At 42.8% G+C, this 25,000-nt stretch overlaps 1 protein-coding gene across 1 annotated transcript in view; it reads right to left on the minus strand.

Moving 5' to 3' along the window:
• The window catches only part of SLIT2 (slit guidance ligand 2), an 846,763-nt gene that overhangs the window by 304,441 nt on the left and 517,322 nt on the right, over nt 1-25,000 (minus strand). The window contains exon 5 of the mRNA XM_033948663.1: nt 12,711-12,782. Coding sequence (XP_033804554.1) covers nt 12,711-12,782 — 72 coding nt within the window. The remainder of the gene's footprint in view (nt 1-12,710; nt 12,783-25,000) is intronic.

The following is a 25,000-nucleotide window of genomic DNA, read 5'->3' on the forward strand; positions in this document are numbered from 1 at the left end:
TATATCTGAGCCAAAGTTCACCACCATGGACTTATCCGGCACAGCTGATATTCATCGGCTGGCCGGTTAAGACCTAACGGACAAGGATACACCTATTTTTTAGGTTGGTCTGTCTAGCCGCTAGGCTTAGCTGGCCAGCTGCTGAATACTGGCAGTGACTGGCTCTGTTGCATGCCATAGCCGGTTGCCAGGCTATCTACCGACCCTGAAAGTCGGCTTTCTCTGGCTGAATATTGGCAGATAGACGGCTATCTGCTATTTGGCTGGCCAGGAGCCATTCCTGGCCAGCCAAATAATACAGATTTTTATTTATTTCTTCCATTTTCTATACTGCTCTCAGAATTTACATGAATTTATTCATGTACTCAGGTTTACATGGTATTCAGGTTTTCATTAATTTATTCAGGTACTCAAGCATCTTTCCCTGTCTCACAATCTATCTAATTTAATTCGGGCAATGGAGGAATTAAGTGACTTGCACAGGGTCACAAGGAGCAGGGTGCTGAGGCTGTAGCTTTAACTACTGCACCACACTCTTCCCTGTTGGCCAGCAAGTGTTATCTTTTACTGAACTAAATATATTTCTTGATTTCATTTCAGAAGCTATGTTCCTTTCATTATGGGAAGTCCAGATAGACTGCATCTACTTACCTTACTCCCCCCACCCATCTCCCCCCAATCTACTTCTCTACTTCAAATAAAAATCAATTATGAATGCTTGGCAAGATTTCCCTCTTTTTAAAAAAAAAAAAATCTTTATTAAATTTTCAAGGCAAATACAAAGTGCATAAAATTATACATACATTAATAATCAGAATCAGCACTTACAATCCATCAGTAACAATACAAAATGAATTACCCCTCCCTTCCAGTACATTCAATCAAGGAATAAAACAAAGGAGATACCCCCCCCCCTTTTCCCTGGATATGTGTATAAATCTAAAGGAAATTAAAGGTAAAAGACAACTATACCGAAGTAACAAAAGTCGTTAATGGACCCCAAACTAATCTGAATAAATTATTATGCCCCAACATATCAGCGTTCATTTTCTCATACTTATAACACAAACATAAATTCGCCCACCAAAAGGTAAAACTAAGCCGATCCCAATTTTTCCAATTGTGGGTAACCATTTGCATGGTAATCACTCTTCTAAAACCCAGGATCTCACAAGTTGATATTTAAAATGATTTAACCAGACAGTTGAATCAATCAGACCAGTTCTAGGCAGCTTTAACTGATCCTGAACATCTGCTTTAATTTCTATGGCATTATTCAGTTAGGGCCAGATTCTATAAACAGCATCTGCCTCGTCATTCAAAGTTAGGTGCTGTTTCTAGACCTCTGTCTGTTTCTCCTCCACAAAGACAGAGCTGGACCCACAAAGTTGGGAGCTCTGATCACTGAAAGCCACCCAAAACTGCAAAAAAATAAACTGAAAAGACTGCAAATAAATAAATATGCAGAACATTTCAGAAAGATTCCTCCCAGCTCCCATCAGAAGGAAAAACTGAATAGGGTAGCAGAGGAATCGGAAATCTAGAGTAGATTCCTTCTGCACAGCTCGCGAGTATGGGGAGATTACCCGTCCGTCCAGAATGACACATCTATTGCACTAGAAAAGCATTGAAAATATCTAATTTGTTCTGAACAATACTGGCATTAAACCAATTCTTTCATTTAATCCTTACTAATTTACCTTCTCTTTTACAAAGCCACGCTAGAGGCTTCCAAGTGGCAAAATCCCCGAAGCCCTTTAAATCCCTAAGGCAGGGGTCCCCAAAGTCCCTCCTTGAGGGCCGAATCCAGTCGGGTTTTCAGGATTTCCCCAATGAATATGCATTGAAAGCAGTGCATCCACATAGATCTCATGCATATTCATTGAGGAAATTCTGAAAACCCGACAGGATTCGGCCCTCAAGGAGGGACTTTGGAGACCCTGACCTAAGGGCTTCAAGGCAGTTACCACAGGGGCAGCCACTAGTGCACCTTTGTAAAATAAAGGGGGGGGGGGGTTATTCTTTATTCACTTGTATATGTAAAAAAAACTCTATCCCTTATCTTTATTGCTGGGTAACACTCCTCTGTCTCAGGTTTGTCCTATTCTATAAAAAGGGCCACGCAGTTCTGACTGGTTGGCTAATAATATTGGGCGACGTAGAGGCCAAATGACATAAAGGAATGGGTGGGAGCGGAGGGGGGGGAGGAGGAAAGGAGGAGTAGATTAGGAAAATTAGATGGCAACAGAGAGACTAAGAAGGATAGGAGGTGGGATCAAGTGAGGATTGGTTGAAGGAAGGGAGTAAGAGGAGTGTTTGGTACAAGGAAACACTGAGGAGAATTGGTGGAGAGAACAATTTACCGGTACTTGAAGAAAGGAGGCAGAGGGAGTGCTGGACAGTTTGCCGATTCCCTCCCTCCCAGCCCACTGGATTTTCTGGTGGGTTTTCTGGGAATATTAGGCTAGAGTGGTTGGGGGGGGAGGGCGGTCGCAGCTGATGTTGGGGGCGGGCCATGAGAAGAGCATTTATCAGAAAGCGGATTGAAGTTTAGGATATATGAGGAGTGAATTTTAAAGATATCCTCGTGGACAGCACCACCACGAGTTGAGGTGGCTTGACAACACCGCAAGTCGCCGGAGGTTATGAGAGAAAAGGGTTTGGAGATAATGGAGCTAGTTTCGATAGCGGATAGCTCCTGGAGATACAATGTTGGATCTTTGTTGTATGTATGAACGTTATAAAGTTAATATGAAAACCATGATAAATAAAGCTGCGGCCAACTTTTGCCCATTTAAAATGGTGTTATGGAATTATTTAATAGTATTAAGGAAGTATGTCAGAGAATGGCTGAATTACGAGTCCCAATGTTACCATAGTGATACAATGGGACTGAGCTCACAAAGCTTTGTTAACTTTTAGTTAACTTCTGTGGATGCACAGAAGCAAAAGGGATTTTGCAAAGAAGCTGACTCTGAGCAAAGATTTGCATGAGACACCAGCTCCTAGCAGATTAAAATATGTGGTAATGAGGTTATTATCTATTTGATACAGATGCAGAGAAGTGCACAGACTTAAATCTGAGTACAACTCCAGGACTTAAAGGCTGAGGACGCATAGAAGGGTTAGCTGGTACTTTGCAGTAGTGTCTCAGAAGATTTCATTCCTGTTTCATTTTGTTGTGAGCCTAACAGTACCTACAACGTTTTTCATGGCCTCCATGAAGAGCAAAGGTGAAAAACAAAATTAAAGACAGAAATGTGTGTGTGTTTGTATGTGTGGAGGTGAGGGGGAGTAAGGGGGGAGGTGTGCTGGAAGAGCAGGTCTTTTGAGAGGACACAGTTCCGTACTGACGGCAGCCACAGCTGCAAACAAAACTGTATCAGCACACATCTGTTCATATGCTGGACTGCTGTTCTGCACAATTGACATTGCAAAAGGTTTATGTGTAGAACAGCATTCCAGCACATGCACAGATGTGTGGTGACACGTGGTTTTCAGCTCAGACATAAGCGCAGCACTAACTGTCCCTAATGCAGAATTATGTATACAAATCCAAAACCATCTCAATGTCCTTGATGTTCCTTTAATTTTCTTTTAAACTTTTTTTAGGCCTCAGACTAGCCATTAGGTGCCATGCATTTCTATGGTCACCAAACAAACTTATGGCAATGGCATCCTCATTAGCCCCATTATATATTTTTTCACATTTTTCTTGTTTAAAGTGCTCAGTGCTATTTTTTTAAGAATTAAGTTATGAGACAAAAGAAAAATAGCACTGAGCACTTTAAACAAGAAAAAATATATAATGGGGCTAATGAGGATGCCACTGCCATAAGTTTGTTTGGTGACCATAGAAATGCATGGCACCTAATGGCTAGTCTGAGGCCTAAAAAAAGTTTAAAAGAAAATTAAAGGAACATCAAGGACATTGAGATGGTTTTGGATTAGTTATGTTTTCAATGTCTTACATTTGACTGCAGGAGATACTGTTGAATTATGTATACAAGCATTTGGTGTGTGCAGCTCCTATGGACAAGTAATTGTTTACATCATTGGCGAGCAAATGTTTGGTATTATGTTTGTAACAAGAAGCCATGCGCTAAGCCACCAGTACATGGCTAACACAAGCTTACTACAGACCGGTGAGTCTGACCTCAGTACCTTCTAGCATGCCTTCAGGGACAAATTGTATGAAAATATGTCCATCAAAGTTTAGCTGGTACCCTACAGACCCACACATCATTCTTAAAACATGTAAAAATCTCTACATCCTAGCTATATTAGTCTGTGGAATATTTATCCTTTCTACCTACTACTCTTCACAAACATGTCTCCTGGAAGCCACAAAAAATGCAACATTTCAACTTTAATAAGAAAAAACTACTATACCATTCGAAGACCAACTCAAAAAAATAAATATACCAGAATTTAAACATTTACAACCACATTGTCTTCCTTTATATCAGGGGTGTCAAAGTCCCTCCTCGAGGGCCGAAATCCAGTCGGGTTTTCAGGATTTCCCCAAAGAATATGCATGAGATCTATTTGCATGCACTGCTTTCATTGTATGCTAATAGATCTCATGCATATTCATTGGGGAAATCCTGAAAACCCAACTGGATTATGGCCCTCGAGGGACTCTGACACTCCTGCTTTATATGAAAAACACCCTGCAATGCCTACAACAGTGTTTCTCAACTCGGTCCTGGAGTACTCCCTTGCCAGTCAGGTTTTCAGGATATCCACAATAAATATGCATGAAAGAAATTTGCATGTAGTGAAGGCCATATATGCAAATCAAGTTTATGCATATTCATTGTGACTATCCTGATTGGCAAGGGGCTACTCCAGGACCGAGTTGAGAAACACTGTCCTACAAGACCAATTAGAAAAGCTAAAGGTATTGAAAAAATATCAAACTTTATTACTACTCTCAAAGAATGTGCACAGCTGTTTGAAAGTACAACTACCACCGGAAAATCCATGTAACATATGTAATATTGTTTGGAAAGAAGTACTACACACAAATAAAGAATAACCTAACATAGTCATATATAAGCAAGCCTTTAGTTCACACCCAGAAAACGTAAACACTACAGTGCCATAGCAATAATATAAAACTAAAACAGGAGCAATATCATCATCATTAACACCATTTCCAGGTTCTTTTATTAATATGGACAAGGCAGGATTTATTAAGGAATGCCAAGTTTTTGATAATGTTGGAAAACAGTTAGGGCTCCTTTTACAAAGGTGCGCTAGCGTTTTTAGCGCACGCACCCAGAAGAACTACCGCCTGCTCAAGAGGAGGCGGTAGTGGCTAGCACGCGTGGCATTTTAGTGCGCGCTATTCTGCGCGTTAAGGCCCTAACGCACCTTTGTAAACCTGGTAGAATCTGTGTGAGGGATTATATAAGAGGGTTCATAGACAACTTGGCGAAAGACAAAGGCGAGCACCGACAACTGAGCGCAAGACGGAGGCGCGCACCGAAGAAAATTACAGTTTTTAGGGGCTCCGACAGGGGGTTTTGTTGGGGAGCCCCACCAGTTTACTTAATAGAGATCGCGACGGCATTGTGGGGGGTTTGGGGGGTTGTAACCCTCCACATTTTACTGTAAACTTAACTTTTTCCCTAAAAACCCCCATCGGAGCCGTAAAAACTGTAATTTTCTGCGGCGCGCGCCTCCGCACTGCGCTCAATTGTCTGCGTGCGCCTTTGTCCCGGCGCGCTTTTGACCTGACACCTATAAGAGAGCCCTGGTTTTCCTTAAACACATTCCTTCAACAGGTCACTTTAATAGACCCAGGGTTGGGGAATTCAGAATGGAGTGTGTGGTCCAGTCAGGGAAGCAAAAAAATCCAGAGTTGGGGAAAGTCAGGGAGGCTCAGAACGGGAAGAAACAGCCCTCCAGATTATACTTTCACTACCTATGTGCAGACGAGAAAGATCATTGGAGAAGGACATTAAGTTTGGGAAGATTGAAGGAACCAGCTGAAAAGCGCAACCTGCAATCAGATGGCTGGACATGCAGAAAAAAAACAAAACAAAACAAAACATGGGAATGACCCTGGAGAACCTTACTGGACTAGCACAAAACCAATTTCTTTTTAGATCTGTAATTCATCAAGTTGCTAGAACTCAAGCACGAGTCGTTGGCAACTAACTAACCTATGTGCAAAAAGTATTTTGTCCCTTAGCTATTGGCTTTGCCTACAAGGTGTTTTGTATTACTGTCCTAAATAAAGGGTGTTTGTCTTCTTAAAGCTGCCTCGTTTGTGAATGGGCCTTTCAAAGGCTCAGGGCTTAAACACTCGTCCACACTATCACAGAAAGAGAAGAGGCAAAAACACTGCAGCTTATGCTAGAAAGAGCATTCAAGCAAGCTGGAATGGAGATGCCTGTTCTCATCAATATTAGCAGTAACCCAACAAAGAATTTTCCTAGGTGCTAGCTGAAGGAGATGGAATGAAGCCGAGGCCATTTCAATAGGGGAAGAAAAATCACGGTTGTCCTTTCTTGTCCAGGTAACTTAATCAGAAAGCTGCTAATCATACCAGAATTTGTGGCAGATATGATTGGGAACATAGAAGAGTGATATTTTCTGATGATCCCTCACTATGAGGTCCTTTTATTAAGGTAAGCTAACCGATTTAGCGCGCTAAATGCTAAAGCATGGATGCATTAGAATTTAGCGTGCGCTAATCGTAAGCGTGCCTTAATAAAAGGACTCCACTCCAGTATCTGAAATCCACTTCAGCCTCTTGCTCTTCCAATAAGGGCTCACAAGCTTTGGGGCCCTTTTACTAAAGCGCATTAAGCACATAGGGCTAGATTTAGTAAATGGAGCTGAAAAAGAGTCACCAGGAAAAATCAGCAACTCAGCGCTACTGTTTAAAGGGCGCTCTGAAATGAGCACTGTTTATAGAATAGCACCTAGTGAGGATTTCTATGCCCAGTTTGAGACACAGGGACTTACAGCACCTGAAACCTAGGACAAAGCCCGGTGAACAACTTGGGTGTGCATCTTCCAAATTCCATAACATTGGGTGTAATCCTTTGGAACTCCCCCGACCTGCCCATGCCACCCCCATCACGTCCACCCCCTCTTTTGGGTTACGCATGAGAGGATTTGAGTGGGGATTGTTATAGAGCCTCGCACAGCCAGTCCTGTGCTCAAATCTAAAATAGTGCCAATCAACATAATTGATTATTAAAAGCTAAATATTGATTGTTAATGGCTAGGTAACTAATTTACAGTATTTGCATGTGGATCTCAGGATCGTGTGCAAATATGGGCCACCATTTATAGAATATAAAAACAACCTTACTGGATCAAACCAATGGTCCATTTAGCCCAGTATCTCATCTTCATGGAGGCCAATCCAAGTCACAAGTACCTGGCAAAATCCAAATAGTAGTAGCATTCCATGCCACCGATCCAGGGCAAGCACGTTTCTTTCCCCTATGTCTGTCTCAACAGCAGACTATGGACTTTTCCTCCAGGAACTTGTCCAAACCTTTTTTTAAATCAACTACATTAGTCACTCTCACCACATCCTCTGGCAACATATTCCAGAGTGTAACTATTCTCTGAGTGAAAAAAATATTTCCTTCTATTGGATTCAAAAGTATTACTTTGCTTGGTTAATGTGCTGAAACAGGCTACTCCATGACTATCCCCCTCTTTTACTAAGGTGCGCTAACCAATTAGCGCGCGCTAATTGAATTAGCACACACTAAACGCTAACACATCCATAGACTAACATTCACGCGTTAGCGTTTAGCGCGCGCTAATCAGTTAGCGTACCTTAGTAAAAGAGGGCCTATGTTTCAAGTTTCTTTATTTTTGATATATCATTTATCAAGTAAATGTCTAAATGGTTAATAATAAAATAAAATTTTTGAAAATAGAGTCTTAAATGAGATAAAATAATATCATATCTATGGCTAAAAAAAAGAAAAGAAAAAGGGACACATTTACGCATTAACGTACATGAAACGAAAGGGTAAATAGGGAAAGGAAAGTTAGTAAATATATCGAGATAGAAAATAAAAATAAAGGGAGGGAATCGCTTCAAAAGAAGCCTTTGATTGCCTAAGTGATTCTGAAAGAGCAGAGGTAGATTGGATTAAAGAGTGCAGGCATCTTTAAATAGAAAGGTCTTGAGTTAAGGGGCTTTGCGGTAGTTTGCTTGTTTCCGCACGTTAAATTGTGCATTACTGATTTTTTTCTGAATATTTCTCTTGGGGGGGGGGAGAGGGGAGTGTGATATGGACAAATATTGGGTATGGAATCATTAGCTAGCTGGCACATTACACTTACCATGCGTTAACTAGCTAACACTAAATAGGAAGAGCTAAGGGCTCCTTTTACGAAGGCGCACTAGCGGTTTTAACGCACGCGCTACACGCTAATGCCTCCATAGAGCTGGCATGCGGGGTCAGCGCATGCTAATCTTTAGCGCAGCTTAGTAAAAGGAGCCCTAAGTGTTTCCATGTTAACCAAAAGCAGGTACGTTATTAGTCACATTCTCTATAAGTTGTAAGTTATTGATTCTATAGCTTTGTGTTTTGATCCTGTAGCATGTTATTGACTCTGTAGCGTGCATATCTCTGTTCCTGAAAACTTTTGTGTATGTATCCTTGTAACCCGTTCTGAGCTCCTGGGGAGGACAGGCTATAAAAATGAATAAATAGTCTAAATGTTAACGCACAACCAGCAGTAAAAAAATAGTGGGAAATGTCCTTCTTGATGCAGTGTTAGGTTGGGGCTTGTTGTGCATTAAAATTCTGCATTATAGTGTGTTAAGCCCCAAATTGAATGTATTTTGGTGGAAAGGCCCGTTTGTTTCTCGTCAGAGTACAACAGAAATTTACATGGGGCTAGAGAAGCTTTAAATCAGGCCCTGCCCCTCAAACTGAACAGGAAATTGAATCAAATTCTTACTTCAAACGACCACCATTTCAGGATAAGTTATATCTTAAAACAGTGTTCTTCAACCACCGGTCCATGGACCAGTGCCGGTCCACAAAAATTTCGGTCCACAGGGCCAGCACATGCATCAGGCCCAAAACAGTGTTCTTCAACCACCGGTCCACGGTGCGATCAATGCGGTGTTATCTTCGAGCCAGCTCCCTCTTCCTCACTGATTCAGTGCACTAAGCCACGGGCAGTGGATCCTACACGCGTCCTGCGCCTGAACTGGAAGCCTTCTCTCTGACGTTGCAACGTCAGAGGGAAGGCTTCCAGATGAGGCACAGGACATGCAAGGTGCAATTAGTACTATTATGGGGGCGGGGTCTGGGGTGGAGATTGGATAGAGATGGGTGGGGTCTGGCCCATGACTTAGACCCGTGTTCTTCAACCGCCGGTCCACGGACCGATGCCGGTCCATAAAATAATTCTTTTATTTCTGCCGGTCCATAGGAGTAAAAAGGTTAAAAAGAACTGTCTTAAAATATAAATTGTTTCTATGTAGGTAGGTAGAAGGTCAGTGATTAAGGTTCTCTCACTTTATCTCAAAAGGATATGTGCAGTGAAAACAATTTAGTTCCCTTTCATTTTGCTTCCCACATTGCTTTAATAGAAATTTTTGAATGCAAGCTAGAGCATTTTAATGCCCACTAATCAACCTAATGCAAGTTAATTTAGCCTGTGCAAACCCCAGGAAAATGGCTATAAATTATTCTATTGGTGATATAACTCTACCGAAAAATTCTATCCAAGCTGTGAAGCCAGAGACACCTAGGGCTCCTTTTACTAAGGTGGGCTAGCGTTTTTAGCGCACACACAAAATTAGCGTGCGCTATGGTGCGTGCTAGCCAAAAAAATTACCGCCTGATTAAAAGGAGGCGGTAGCAGCTAGCGTGCGCTAAAACCGCTAGCGCGCCTTTGTATAAGGAGCCCTTAGGGCTCCTTTTACGAAGGCGCGGTAGCAGCTTAACGTGCGTAATGGCATGCGCTAAACCGCCGGGCGCGCTAGCCGCTACCGCCTTCTCTTGAGCAGGCGGTAGTTTTTCAGCTGGCATGGGGGTAGCGCCTGATTAAACGTCGCGCGCGTTAAAGCCGCTACCACGGCTTCGTAAAAGGAGCCCTTAGTTTCCTACCTGACTGAATGCCCTATGATTCAGCTTTTAATCTGAAATTTCACGGATCCCTGCTAGGCATGCACCTGCCTAAGTATCTCTTAACTATCCTGCCAGATTAGCCACTGGAACAATTTTCCAGAGAAAAAAGAATGGCTGTTTCTGGTGGCTGCCAGGTGTAATATAGCTGGACAATGGAAGGCACAAGATGGAACCATGTTACTATTGGTGGTGTAATATGTCTAGCATGTCAGAATCATTAAAATGGTCACATATTATGTAAGAGACCAGTGTACTGATATATTGAAAGTGTGGGACCCTCTGAAAAAGATAAGAAAAAGCCATTATTCTTCTCGTACATAAAGGCATACCCTAATCAGTCTGCTGGCAGTCCTGTATATTACTTCCCTGCATGGGTGTTATCTAGACAGCTTGTGGAAAGCCGCTGCTGTATCGTTAGGTTTCATAGATTTGATTTACAGTAGTTGTTTTTTTCTTGAATATGCCATGAGAAAACCAACAAATGCTTACGCTTAGATGTTTCACTTCTGTCTATCGCTATAAAGCTTTCTAGAAAGAAATAGGCACGTCAAGACTGGAATTTTTAAAAAAATAATAATAAAGGGAGCTCTGTTTTATGGATAACATATTAGATAGTCAAAAATATTAGAAACCCTCCAGCTGAGTATTTATTAAATTCATGCCATATGCTTCTGATTCACTTATACACATAGAACTGTAAATACTTTACCCCCCAGAGAAAATTACAGCAACATTTTGGGGAGTACTGTAGAGTTGGAAATGACCAAAGCTTGGAAAAAAAAAAAATCACCACACAATATTTGAAAAAAATTTGCATACTATACGAGAGGGTGCTGAAAAGTTCTCAGCCCAATCAGCCAACTTCCTAAATTCTGAGCATTATTTTGCCACCGTAGCTGAAAAAGAGGGTTATCTTATTTCGTTAAGTGCCAATTCGCAGAAACAAAAACAATTCTCTGTTTTGACATGGTTTCAGATCGTTGATTGATCCATTTCCAAGTCATTCTCTTCGTGGTTGGACTGAGAACGTTTCAGCACCCCCCTCGTACACATCTTCCTCCTTTCGTCATACAGTTCTACAAATGCTATCTGCCGTGATCAGCGAGGAATCTCTCCTGTCCCGATGCCCAGGAAGACACGTAGATAATCCCAAAGTGCAGTTATTAAGGTTAGGATACCCACACAAATGAAAGAAAATGATTTTACCTGCCCTGCCATCTTTTTATTATATTTTAACCAAATTAAGAGCTCCTTTTACTAAGGTGCACTAGCGCACGCAACAGATTAGCGCTAGCCGAAAAACTACCGCCTGCTTAAAAGGAGGCGGTAGCGGCTAGCACACGCAGCAATTTAGCGCACGCTATTCCACGCCTTAAGGCCCTGGCGCATCTTTGTAAAAGAAGCCCTAATATTTTGGAGAAGAATGCTGCATCTATAAGCAAACATTTTCAAGCTTTACAATAAAGGGCTCCGTTTACAAAGGTGTGCTAGAGTTTTTAGCGCACGCTATAGCACGCACTAGCCGAAAATCTACCACCTGCTTAAAAGGAGGTGGTAGCGGCTAGCGTGCACGGCAATTATGTGCGCGCTATTCCGCGCGTTAAGGCCCTAGCACACCTTTGTAAAAGGAGTAGGAAATTCTACTTTACGGAGAGGGTGGTGGATGCCTGGAATGCGCTCCCGAGAGAGATGGTGGAGAGTAAAACGGTGACTGAGTTCAAAGAAGCGTGGGATGAACACAGAAGATTTAGAATCAGAAAATAATATTAAAGATTGAACTAGGCCAGTTACTGGACAGACTTGCACGGTCTGTGTCTGTGTATGGCTGTTTGGTGGAGGATGGGCAGGGGAGGGCTTCGATGGCTGGGAGGGTGTAGATGGGCTGGAGTGGGTCTTGACGGGGATTTCGGCAGTTGGAACCCAAGCACAGTACCGGGTAAAGCTTTGGATTCTTGCCCAGAAATAGCTAAGAAGAAAAAAAAAAAATTTTTTAAATTGAATCAGGTTGGGCAGACTGGATGGACCATTCGGGTCTTTATCTGCCGTCATCTACTATGTTACTATGAGCCCAAAGAGTTCTAAAATAAAGTGACTGGTTTTGGATGCTAGAAAAGCATTCAATTAAGAAAATCTGAAGAATAAAATCCTAGTTTCAGGCTCTTTTTCTCTTCTCCATTCTATAAGGCAACATTTAGGGCTACAATTATCAGCACAGGGCTCCCATTAAGCCATGCTATTTTACCACTAACTTGTGCTATTTTAGCACAGGTGAGACCTAGTTACTAATAATTGGGGTTAACACAAACCCCCTCTTTTACAAAGGTACACTATGCTTGCACGCTAAATATTAACGTGCGCTAAACACTAACGCGTGCACGCTATCCTATGGACGCGCTAGCAGTTAGCGCACACGTTGATTCAGCGTGCGCTAAATCTGCGCTAAAACGCTTAGCGTGCCTTTGTAAAAGAGGGCCCTGTCGATAGCTTCTTCCTCCCCCACCCCCTTTAGCCATATAAAGCAAACGTGTGCTTCTATAACCTTCTACAAACACAGAAAACCAAATGAGCAATACTCACAGATTTTTAACATCCACCGCACCGCGGAATGCTTTCCTCGGAATGGCCTGAATCTGGTTTTCGCTGAGGTCACTAGAAAATAAAACAAAGATAAGAGGGGCTAAGTTACCGATTCAGCATACTGTTTAAACTTACCAAAACTATCAGAAACCTGACCGCTTGTTAAGCACATTCCTCTTAAGTGATTTAAAATATGAAAGATCATTTACGGCTATTTCTTAGCACAGATCTTATCCCAGCTGGTGGCAATAGCAGAAAAATATTTTGTGCAATGGGTATTAACCAGTAGTAGACACTGTAAAGCTAGGATTTAAATAGATGACTAAAAGTATAAAGCATTAAATATTACACACTCTTTAAAAATCCACAATAGCCACCTTTATTACCCATGGAGACACTGCACTCTTATTTATAGACTAAGGGCCAATAACTAATGAACAGAATGTCATTGAAATATCACAGAGAAAGCTTTGCATTTCCCAAACACTCTATTGAAGAAAAAAAAAACATGGATAAAAAGAAAAAAAAAATATATCTGTGTATTACCTATTGCCTTTAAGAGGCACTCAAAGTAATTTTGGAAATGGAAAATGACTGTGCTGGGCAGACAATAAATTCAACGATAACATGAAATGCTAACCTTCAGCAAGTGTTATGGCAACCTGATTTAATAGCTCTCTTTAAAATATTGCATTCTAGCCATAAACCAGGCAGATACATTTCTATTTCTCCTTAATTAAAGAGCACATTTAATTCAAGTGTAATATTTTAGCACCATACTGTAAGCATGCCAGGAAAGATCAAGAGAATCGTTTGCCATAAAACCTCTAAGTGGGATCATCATTAACTCTTATGATTAGAGGAAATCTCTTAATTTGTGAAAGCTTCTAGAGTCAGATCTGCACCTTCTGAGATCCATTCAAAGCTCGGGCATAAACCTTTACCGATTTATGAACTGTTTCTGTGCTTTGCTCTTCAGCCTCTCCTGTGTTATACTCTTTTACTCTATTCTAATGACATTATCTGGGTTGGGGGGAGAGGGAGGAAAGATGACTGGAAAGAGGAGTTAAGTGGATGAAGGGAGAGAGACATGGGGTGGGGATAGGGAGCACAAATATTTTTCTATGCCCTAGCTCAGGGGTAGGCAAATCCGGTCCTCAAGAGCCGGAGCCAGGTCAGGTTTTCAGGATATCCACAATAAATATGCATGAGATAGATCTACATCTCAAGGAGGTAGTGCATGCAAATCCATCTCATACATATTCATTGTGGATGTCCTGAAAACCTGACCTGGCTCTCAAGGTCCGGAATTGCCTACCCCTGCCCTAGTTGGTTTTTGCCTGGTTTTGTTCTGGGCATGCCTCAGTTAAAAACATCCATCATTTCTGATATCTACATATGTTCAGGAAGCTGGAAGGTTGGAAAAAGATTCACAAATGCCCTGCTCTTCATGTACATTATCTGGTTATGTTTCCCATCTTCAGAATGAAGCTTTCAGGTGAAACTGCTATGACAGTAGTTCTCAAACTGGCCCTCATTGCACACCCAGCCAGTCATGCATATTCACAGTGAGTATGTATAGGGCAGATCACATGTAAGCAGACCTTACTCATGTATATTAATTGTGGATATCCTGGGCTCTGAGCTGCCATGAGAACTGGGTTGAGAACCCCTGCACTATAGGAACTGGGTCATAAACAAATTTGGCATCCAGTCAGGGTGTGCAATTATATCTCCCCAGACAAACTGCACAACTGTACTGTCCCCCCAATCTAATTCAATCATAACTTGTGTTCAAACCTCTCTTACTGACCTACTAGTACGGCTTATTTGCTCCGCAGCGTCTCAGTATCTCTCCTCTCTCATCTCTCCTGAAACTTCCCCCCAACCCCTCCCCCGGCACTTCGCTCATCGGATAAGTCTCTCTTATCTGTACCCTTCTCCTCTAAAGCTAATTCCAGATTACATCCCTTCCATCTTGCTGCACCGTATGCCTGGAACAAACTGCCTGACTCAATACCTCATGCTCTGTCTCTGGCAGTATTAAAATCCAGACTCAAAGCTCACTTCTTTGAAGATGCTTTCAATTCCAAACTCCAACCTTCCTTCTAAGCACCAATATCTGTCTTATCATTCTCTCTGTAATTCCCCCACCTGAGCACAGTGTATTGATGCAACGTCTTGTCCAGTTTGTCTGTCTTGACTAGATTGTAAGCTCTTTTGAGCAGGGACGGTCTCTTATGTGTTTTGATGTACAGCGCTGTGTATGTCTAATAGTGCTATAGAAATGATTAGATGTGGTATTTATGTGTTATAGATCAGTGGTTCCCAACCCTATCCTGGAGGACCATCAGGCCAGTTAGGTTTTCAGGATCGCCCTAATGAATATGCATGGAGCAGATTTGCATGCCTGGCACCTCCATTATATGCAGATCTCTCTCATGCATATTCATGAGGGCTATCCTGAAAACCCGACTGGCCTGGTGGTCCTCCAGGACAGGGTTAGGAACCACTGTTATAGATTTTAACAATTACCTAGCTAAACAATTATATCTGAAACAGTTTTATTAGTGTTATTACATGAAAATAAAATATCTTCTGCACATAGGCACCAAGAGAAGGTTATGACCATCATAACTGAAGATGTGTTTTGCTTTCTGTCTTGCAAGACGAAGGGGATGGAATGGGGACTTGTATACCACCTGCTGTTTGTGGCTTTGGCATTCAAAGTGGTGCGCACTGGAAGATTAACCCCCTCTTTTACTAAGGTGCGCTACCCGATTAGCGCATGCTAATCGAATTAACGTGCGCTAAACGCTAATGCATCCATAGACTAACATGCACGTGTTAGCAATTAGCGCATGCTAATCGGTTAGCGCACCTTAGTAAAAGAGTGCCTAAGTGACTTGCCCAGGGTCACAAGGTGCAGTAGTGGGATTTGATCTCAAAACCTCTGGGTGCAGAGGCAGCAGCACTATCCCATCAGAAGGCAAGGACTGCTGTTTTGGGAGATAATGGGAAATCCCATTATGTAAGAAGGGACAACAGTGATATCAGACTAACTCCAAATCCCTCCAAGTACTATTTTTATAAAAAATACTTACTAGATTAATACTACAAATATATTTCAGCACAAGACTCAATTTAAGCCCTTCTTTGTTAAAAAAATTCTTTATTTATTCAATTTTAATTGAATTATAACATATTACATGCGTCAGGAAACAGAAAATAGTTATTACAAACAAAATATAATGCAAACATAAAGTCATGAAAAACATGTATCAGGATAAGTCATATAGCGAGATCCCCTATTAAGTCCTCAAATTAAAAAGAGAGAAAATTATTAGGAAAAAGAGGCACAACAAAATTAAGAAATATTACTAACAGATTAACGGCATCTCAGCTGGAACTAAGGGCTCCTTTTATAAAGTTGCGCTAGGGTTTTTAGCGCAAGCACAAAATTACCACGCGCTATAGCCGAAAATCTACCTATAGCCCCTTTAACAAAGCCACGGTAGAAATTATCCCATAGTGAATGGACTGAAACCCATGGGAACTGAATGGATTTCAGTGTATTTGCTGTAGGGGAATCACTACCGTGATTTTGTAAAAGGGGCCCTAAAGTAGAAATGGAATGTAAACATGTTCCGTTGATTACAGGTCTGTCACTTTAAAATCAAATTAACAGTTACTGTTTGAATAAAGTTGCATCCTCCCGCCACCGCCTCTTCGCTCCCCCGGCCCGACACCGAAGCGGGGAAAGAGGAGACCGAAGCACCCGCACTGGCCCCCCGCAAACACGCAACCCCCACGGAGGGAGGCGATCGGAGGCGGAGACCACCAGGTAAAGTCCGGGGGTGGGTCAGAGCCGGCACAAAGTTATTCGCAATTTTTCACACTTCGCGGTCTGGCTCTGCCCCAAACCCCCGCGAATACCAAGGGAGAAGTGTACTTTAAATGGAGACATCCAGAGGGTCTCTTGTGACCAGCCAGGCTCACTGCGGCATTTACATGGAGAACACTGCAGCTGAGAAAAAAACTAATTTTCAAATTGTATTCCACTTAACCAAATGAATGGCCTGCAATGCATCTCTGAATTTGCTGGTTCATGCATCATTTTCTGACCTTCTTTGTAGGTTTATTAAACAGTTAGACGCTTTACTTACATGCTATTAACTGTGTTACCTGCTAGTAGTATGGTTTAGGACAATACCGTAATTGCATTTTTTTCTTTGTTAAAATGAACTTTGGTGTTACAATATTTCATGGCAGTGTTCTACATTTTCCCCTAACAAATGATGGTGACAAAGCTAAAGCAGCCAAAGGCTTCCTAAGCTTCTCTCACAGGTATCCAGAATCAGTTACAGAAACATACTAGAAAAAAAATACAAGACCCATGTAGCATGCATCCCGATGTGTGAAACTCCATTTTGTATAGCAAATGACAGATAAACAGCAGAATGGCCCATGCAATCTGCCCAAAGGTGGCTAGAGTTATACCTGATGCTTTGCTCAGGTCCTCTTCTCCCTTTATATTTTTAGAGCTGTGAAATGTCAAGCTCAGGGTGGTCACAATTTCCAGCCTGTTTTACAAAAGGCTTATTAAATAGAACTCTGCACCCTGATAGAGGCAATCAAGGAGCCACTTTAAACCTATCTTTAGGACACTCCAGATATTATGATGCAGGCATTTTCGTTGAAACACAGACCTGTGTCAAGTCTATTCACCTTATAAAGCCTCTTCGTCCTTATTGTTTATAACTTTTATTTTATTTGTTGTTTTTTTATGCAATACTAGTCTTATAGCCCGTTACATTAACGGGTGCTAGAATATATGTGTGTGTGTCTGTCTTTATTTTTTTTTCTCTCTCCTAAGCCGCTTTCTGTATTTCTGTCTGTCTTTTTTTTTTTTATTTCCCTTGGCTGTCCACTACCACCCCTTGACTGCTCCCCCTGTACATTCTCCCTTCCTTTTACCTCCCCTGTGTCCTCCACCACCCCATCACTGCTCACCTTATCCAGCAGAAGCCCTTCTCCCTTTGTTTTACCTCCCCCTGTCCATCATCACCTCCTTCCTGCTCCCCCTGTCTAGCAGTAGGCCTGTTTTCATTTTTCTGCCCCCCTCCCTGTTCATCAGCACCTCTTCCCCTGTCCATCAACCCCTTTTCTGCCCCTCCATTTCCGTGTGTTGCAGCATTTCCCTCCCACCCCACTTCCCTGTGCAGTATTTTCCTCCCCCCCATACCTTCCTCCTGAACTCCATGCCCTACTTATGTTAAAATGCTTTCTAGGTTTGGCTGCCGCGGCCTGCAGCCGTCAACAGCCGCCATGGCCAGCAGCCGCCGCGGCCGACATCCGCCTCGGGCCGCCGCGGCTGACATCCGCCTCGGGCCGCCGCGGTCGACATCCGCCTCGGGGTGGGGGGAGGAAGAGAGAGAGCGGAGAGAGTACTGTAGGGGCATGCGCACTCCTACCTGCGGGTCCCTACATCGTGGCGATGGCAAAGTTACTGTAAGGGAGACGCCAAGAGCAATAATGGAGCACTGATGCGCAAGAGAACGATGGCGGCGGGGACGGCCAACTTACAGGAAGGGAGGGAACGCAGGCGGGGATCGTGAGAGTAGCCACCGCTGCGTCTTTCAACAGGGAGCAGGCCAGACCGTAAGCCGCACATGCGCACTTCCTATGGGTCGCTACAGCTCATGTAAAACCGGCGCACGCATAGGAAGTGCGCATGCGCGGCCTAGCGTTTTATTATATTAGAAAACTGTTCCTTCTTATCCTCTGGTAGCATAGTTTCCTTTGCATTAGAAAGACCAAGGGCTCCTTTTACGAAGGTGCGTTAAAATTTAGCGCACGCACCGGATTAGCGCGCATTATAGCGTGCGCTAGCCGAAAATCAACCGCCTGCTCAAAAGGAGGCGGTAGCGGCTAGCGGGGCAATTTAGCGCACGCTATTCCACGCGTTAAGGCCCTAGCGTGGCTTTGTAAAAGGAGCCCCAAGGGTCTACCTCTATCTATTCCCTTTTTCTTGGTTGCTGATTAAATTGGTTGCAGAGTCCTTTGCAAGGGTTAGCTGAAAAATTCTCAGCCCAACTAACCAACTTCCTAAATTCTGAGTGTTATTTTGACACTGTAGCTGAAAAAGAGTGTTATCTTATTTCATGAATTGCTAATTGGCAGAAACAAAATTTTATGTTTTGACATTGTTTAAGATTAGAGAATGACACGGGGGTAAATTTTTTCCCCCTTCCCCGCAGGAACTCAATTTCCCTGTCCATCCCCGCAAATTTTGTCGCCATCCCTATCCCTGCCCCATTCCTGTAAGCCAGGGATCTCAAAGTCCCTCCTTGAGGGCCGCAATCCAGTCGGATTTTCAGGATTTCCCCAATGGATATGCATTGAAAGCAGTGCATGCACATAGATCTCATATTCATTGGGGAAATCCTGAAAACCCGACTGGATTGCGGCCCTCAAGGAGGGAGTTTGAGACCTCTGCTGTAAGCTCTGCCTTAACTGCACAAGCCTCGAACACTTATGATTTTAAAGTGTTTGATGCTTGTGCAGTTGAGGACAGAGCTTGCGGGAATGGGGCAGGGACAGGAAAAGAACTCGCATGGACGGGACAGGAAAATGAACTCCCATGGGGAAGGGAAAAAATTTGTCCCCATGTCATTCTCTATTTCAGATCACTTATTGAACCATATCCACGTCATTCTCTACTTGTTTTGGCTGAGAATTTTTCAGCATCCCCTTGTATAGAGCCGTGGGAAATACACATCTGTTTTCCTAAACATACAGAAGAACCAAGCGTTTTAGAAAAATATACATTGACAAAAAAGAGCAGCATCACTCAGCACCAGCGCCTACTTAAGTAAGTACCAATTTTTACTAAGATTATATATTTGACAACACCTGTGAATGAATTCAATGTGAATGGGATAGACACAGGAGATGCCTAAATAGAAAGATCGAAATTCAATATGGCTGTCGAGGTGTTATCTTGGGGCAAAAGTTGTGGGAATTGAGGCCAATACCAGTCAGACTTCTATGGTCTGTGTCCTGCACATGTCAAAAAACAGCTGAAGTTTCCACAGCTCTAGTATGTTAGATCATTTTATTTCACATACAGTGAGTGGAGGTGCTGTGCAGCTTAGAGGGCAGGAGAAGGCACCTTGACTAGTAAGCTGAATTCTGTCAGAAATACTTAGGCCCAGATTCTCAAAACTTTAACGCCGTCACTAAACTGTTTTCTGACAGTTTAGCCTGCACGCAGTTTAGCGGCAGATTATCAAAAGAGATAATTTTCCTTTTTGGTGGGCGAATTTATGCTCCAATTATAGATATGAGAAAATGAATGCTGATATGTTTGGGCATAGCAATATATTTAAACTGGTTTGGGGCCCGTTGACATCTTTTATTACCTCATTATAGTTGTTTCTATGTCTTAACTTTTTGTTTATTTCCACACGCACATCCAGGGAAGGGGGAGAAGGTGTGGGGGGGATATGTCTATCTATCTTAGTTCTACACATTTGAATATATACATCTAGGGTGGGTGGGATTGCGCTATTATTTTACATAAGGGAAGGTTATTGAATGAATATATGTATTGTGCTGTTATTGATTAGTCACTGGGAAGGTGGTTGGGTTAAAATGATTGACCAGATATGTCTGTTAGATGAATGTGCTTTTATTGTTTTATTATACGTTTATATACTTGTTTATTACACTGTCAATATTTGGAAAATCAATAAAGTTATGTGTGTATATATATATATATATATATATATATATATTGTCTTTAGTGAGGTTTCTAGCAGTCTCTGACACTGACATGCAAATGGGCTCCACAATATTGAAATGAGCTCTCGGGTGGATTCTTAAAAAAATGACAAGCCATTTTCTAAAAGCGGTGTTGGCTTGTGGCTACAAAAATAAGCGACTGGTCCAGGGGTGCCGACTGGTCCAGTGTCAGAGACTGCTAGAAAGCCCCTTTGTTGTGATGCAGTGGGAGAGATGCCCATTCTCTCTGCTGCATCACAACATCCCTTCCCTGCAGCAGAGGTGGCGAACACCTCCCCCCTCCCCCGGGAACAACAGCAACACCTCTCCTGCAGTGGGAGAGATGCCCACACTCTCCCACTGCCCTAAAATCCCAGCTGTGGCTCCCCCCACTGCAGCAGGAAAGATGCCCACACTCTCCTGCTGCCCTACAATCCCTGCCGTGATGCAACCCGACCCCCTCCCGCTGCAGCAGGTCACGTCGCAGCAGGGATTTTAGGGCAGCAGGAGAGTGTGGGCATCTCTACTGCTTCGGGGGGGGGGGGAGGGAAGGTCGTGGCAGGGATTTTAGGGCAACGGGAGAGTGTGGGCATCTCTCCCACTGTAGGGGGTGGGGTTTTTGATTGACAGTGGGAGAGACTTAACATCATTCCCCCCTTTGTTGTGTTGGTTTTTTTTGGGGGGAGGGGTTTCTTGCAGCATTTTTTTTCTGCGCCTGTGCCCAGTGCTATCACATGCAAATTTAGTGAATCTTTGCTGCTGTCCGCCGACCTCATTTGCATGTGTGATTTTCTTGAGAATGTCTCGCTTTTTTAGATTCGCTATCAAAATGGCTGCATTAGCAGACTATCGCTTTTTAACACGGGGTTTTGAGAATCTGGCCTTAGTCTTAGCTATAACCCATGTATCATCCCCATCGTGTTTAGCTGCTTATATGGTTGGCATGGTAGTGATTTAACAACCAACATTTAAACCTGAGTGACTGGGGCGTGCGCAGAGTGGTGAGTGTGGTTCTGGCCACCTTGTTGGGCAGACTGAATGGATCGCGAGGGCTTTTCTCTGCCTTCATTTATTGTATTACATATATTCCATTAATCTTGAAAAAAAAGAATCACAATTCAAAGTGGATTATAATATTAAAAACCAAAAATAACACACCTTTGAGACAAAATGCACATAAAACTAAATAGAAAAACAGCAAAGATATCAGGCAGACAACTCAAAACATTCTAAGCCTGCTGAAACAGTAATCACTCCTGACAGAATTCAGCACAGAAAATTCTGCATGCAATTTTTGTGCATAATTCTTCCATTATAAGTCCTGAAATTCATTCCTGCCTTTTTCATTCTCAGGCTCCAACTGCAGTTCCGTTTCCCTCTAAATCCCAACATGATCCACTTCACTGGCTCTCTCCATTTATTTCTGAATACAGTTCAAACTCCTCTTATTGAACTACAAGTGCACTCACTCTCCAGCCCCTCAATATCTCTCCACACTTTTCTTCCGCCCACCACCCATGAACTCTGTTCATCGGGCAAGTTCCTCCTCTCCATACCCTTCTCCTCCACTGCCTACTCCAGACTTTGGGCTAGATTCACTAAGCAAACCCATCATGTACCGATCGGTTTGCAACCCCTTTGTGACCCAATTTCCCTCTGACCTGATTCACTAACCTCTGTCCCAATCATCCTCCGATCTGCACATGCAAATGAGGGGGAACTGCATTCAAATGTAGGCAGGCAGCGATTCACTAAACAAAATGAGGGACACCAACTGGGCTGACCGATCCAAAAATAAGTGACTGCTGAGGACCAGTCGCTCAGGTCCTTTCCGAGTGCCCTGCCTTCTGCCACCCTGCTCTCTGCCCCCTTTCTCTGCCCCGATCTCCTGCTCTCAGCCCCCAACTTTCCAGCTCTGTCTGCCCCGATTGCCTGCTCTCAGCCCCCGACTTTCCAGCTCTGTCTGCCCCGATCGCTGCCCTGCTTCTGCCTCAATCTCCTGCTCTCTCCCCCCCCCCAACTTTCAAGCACTCTGCCCCAATCACCTGCCCCGCAGTGTGAGCCCGTGGTTTTAACTCATGGGGTTTAAAGCAGGTTAAAATCATGGGCTTGCAAAAAAGTTTTTTTTAAAAAAAAAGTTCTGCCGGGCACGGAGGGCCAGCGCATGCGAAGACCATCTACAGATGGTCTGCGCATGTGTTGGGATCGCTGGAGAGCGATCTGGGCAGTCGGTTGGGGGTGTGATTCTGAACGCCCTCATTTGCATGACGGTGCTTCGTGAATCAGCCCCCTGGCCATGGATCGGATCACTCACGGATTGGATCCGATCCATGGCCTTAGTGAATCTAGCCCTTTGTCCATTCTACCTTGCTTTACCATATGCATGGAACAAGCTGCCTAAGTCTTTATGTCAGGTGCCATCTCTAGCAGTATTCAAATCCAAGCTAAAAGTCCACTGCTTTCAACTCTTAACTCCCACTCACCTTAAAATTACCAATGTCCAGCCTATCATTCTCTGCAAGAAACTCCACAAGTCCCTCTATATGTCCTGTTTGTTCAAATTAAATTGTAAGCTCTTCTGAGTAGGTCCACATCTGTTGCATGCTAAACGTACAGCGCTAGTGCTGCATGCACTTTTCAGTGCTATAGAAATGATACATAGTAATACTAAACAACACAGGAAATGACACAAGACAAAAAATTTCTGGCTGTACACCCTTAGTACACAGCACTGTCACTGAACCACAAGACTGGTTCCTATAGAAATGTATTCTAAAGAAAAACACAATCAGAAAAGAGGACAGAGAGCAAGCTGCAGTGGCATAAGTTCAAATTAAAAGCCCCAAAATGACAATTCTGGAAAGTTCCCTTCCCCAATTGGAGAGGGATAGGGATTTATCTCAGCTGTTATGAGAAGAGTAGCACACAGGCCCCCATTTTCTGTGGGCTCCCTGCACTTTAGGGACCTCTTGTGCAGAATTTATATTTCATGCTGGCAGTGGTACCTATCATTGGATAGCTAGCTGCTGCTTCTTAGTAAATTTTAAACCAGCCAAAACTACTCGTCTCTTTAAACCTCTCACATAAAGCTTCTTGGTTCTAAAATCTGATTAGCAATACCTAAATGGGATGAGATCCCAATTGTTAATACAATATTATCATGAGTGTCAGCTGTGTTAGGGAAGTTAATTGAATTTAAAACATCTTGAGGCCGGAGGGCCTGCCATGGCTACAATGATATGGACAGCACTTACTAAACAAATTATATGGTGCCATCCAGGCTCAAGAGCAAATTCAAATCCCTCAACTAGGACATACTGTGCATGAAACAACCAAAGAAAATAAAACCACAAAATTAAACCACAGAGGTGTCTTTAAATAAATATCAAAAATTCATAATTATACCTGCTTGGTTAAAATTGGAACGTGTGATGCTCCCAAATGACCATCTAATGTATGTCCCCTTCACCTCAGCAAATAATACTCTGAATACCGACCTCATTTTGTCATCTACCAAGATCGCCTTGAAGGAATTGGATAATCTTGCTCCTGTGTCTTGGAACTCTACTACCCATTCATCTCTGTGGCACAACCCAATGCTGCAAATACAGGGTCGATATATGGAATGGAAGTCCTGGCGCAAAAAGGGTATTTGGTCTATCAGCCAATTGTTATCAGACCACACCTTTATTGACTACTCCGACTTTTCTGCGACTTATGATTTAGACTCCACCCATCATTTCCATTGGTTACAAATGAGGCACTGTATATCCACATATTTACAGAAATCTAAGTTGTCTGCGGATCTTCCCACCATATTACAATGGTCATCTTTGATCAACTCTCAACCTGATCAGGCATCGGCTTGGTACAAACTGGTGCACAAGCAGAAATTTTCACCACCTACTGCACTGTATGACATATGGGCCCACGACACCTCATTGGCTGCTGATGCCTGTGACTGGGAAGATAACTGGTTGACTTCATTTAAAGCTCTTAAATCGACTAACATCATGCACACAGTGTTATTTTTATATCATCGAGCCTATTGGACACCACTCAAGTTGTCGAAACTAGGAAATTCAGTTTCAAACAAATGTTGGTCTTACTTGCAAGAAGTGGGCACTTTAGACCATATGATTTTTAATTGCCCTCAGCTGACCACTTATTGGGCTGACGTTTGGTCTACCATATGTAAGATACTCCCCATCTCTGAAGAGGTATCTCTGTCTATTGTCATATATGGGGCTGCTGCTCTTCAAAAGTCTCAATTGGACAAATATGAAATTAGATTGCTCAAATGTCTATTACTAATCGCAATTAAATCCATTTTGTCCAATTGGAAAGATTTGTCGACCTTACATCATAACTCCTGGTGGAACACTGTCAGTCTATATTCTAAATATGAGCTCATAGCTGCAGAAAAGACTAACTCTTATCATTCTTATAGCAAAGCGTGGTCATCTGTTTTGTCCTATTGCAGATCTGAATAGCTATTTTCCATT

The sequence above is a fragment of the Geotrypetes seraphini genome, chromosome 1 (assembly GCF_902459505.1).
Source record: "Geotrypetes seraphini chromosome 1, aGeoSer1.1, whole genome shotgun sequence".
Classification (NCBI taxonomy): Eukaryota; Metazoa; Chordata; class Amphibia; order Gymnophiona; family Dermophiidae; genus Geotrypetes; species Geotrypetes seraphini.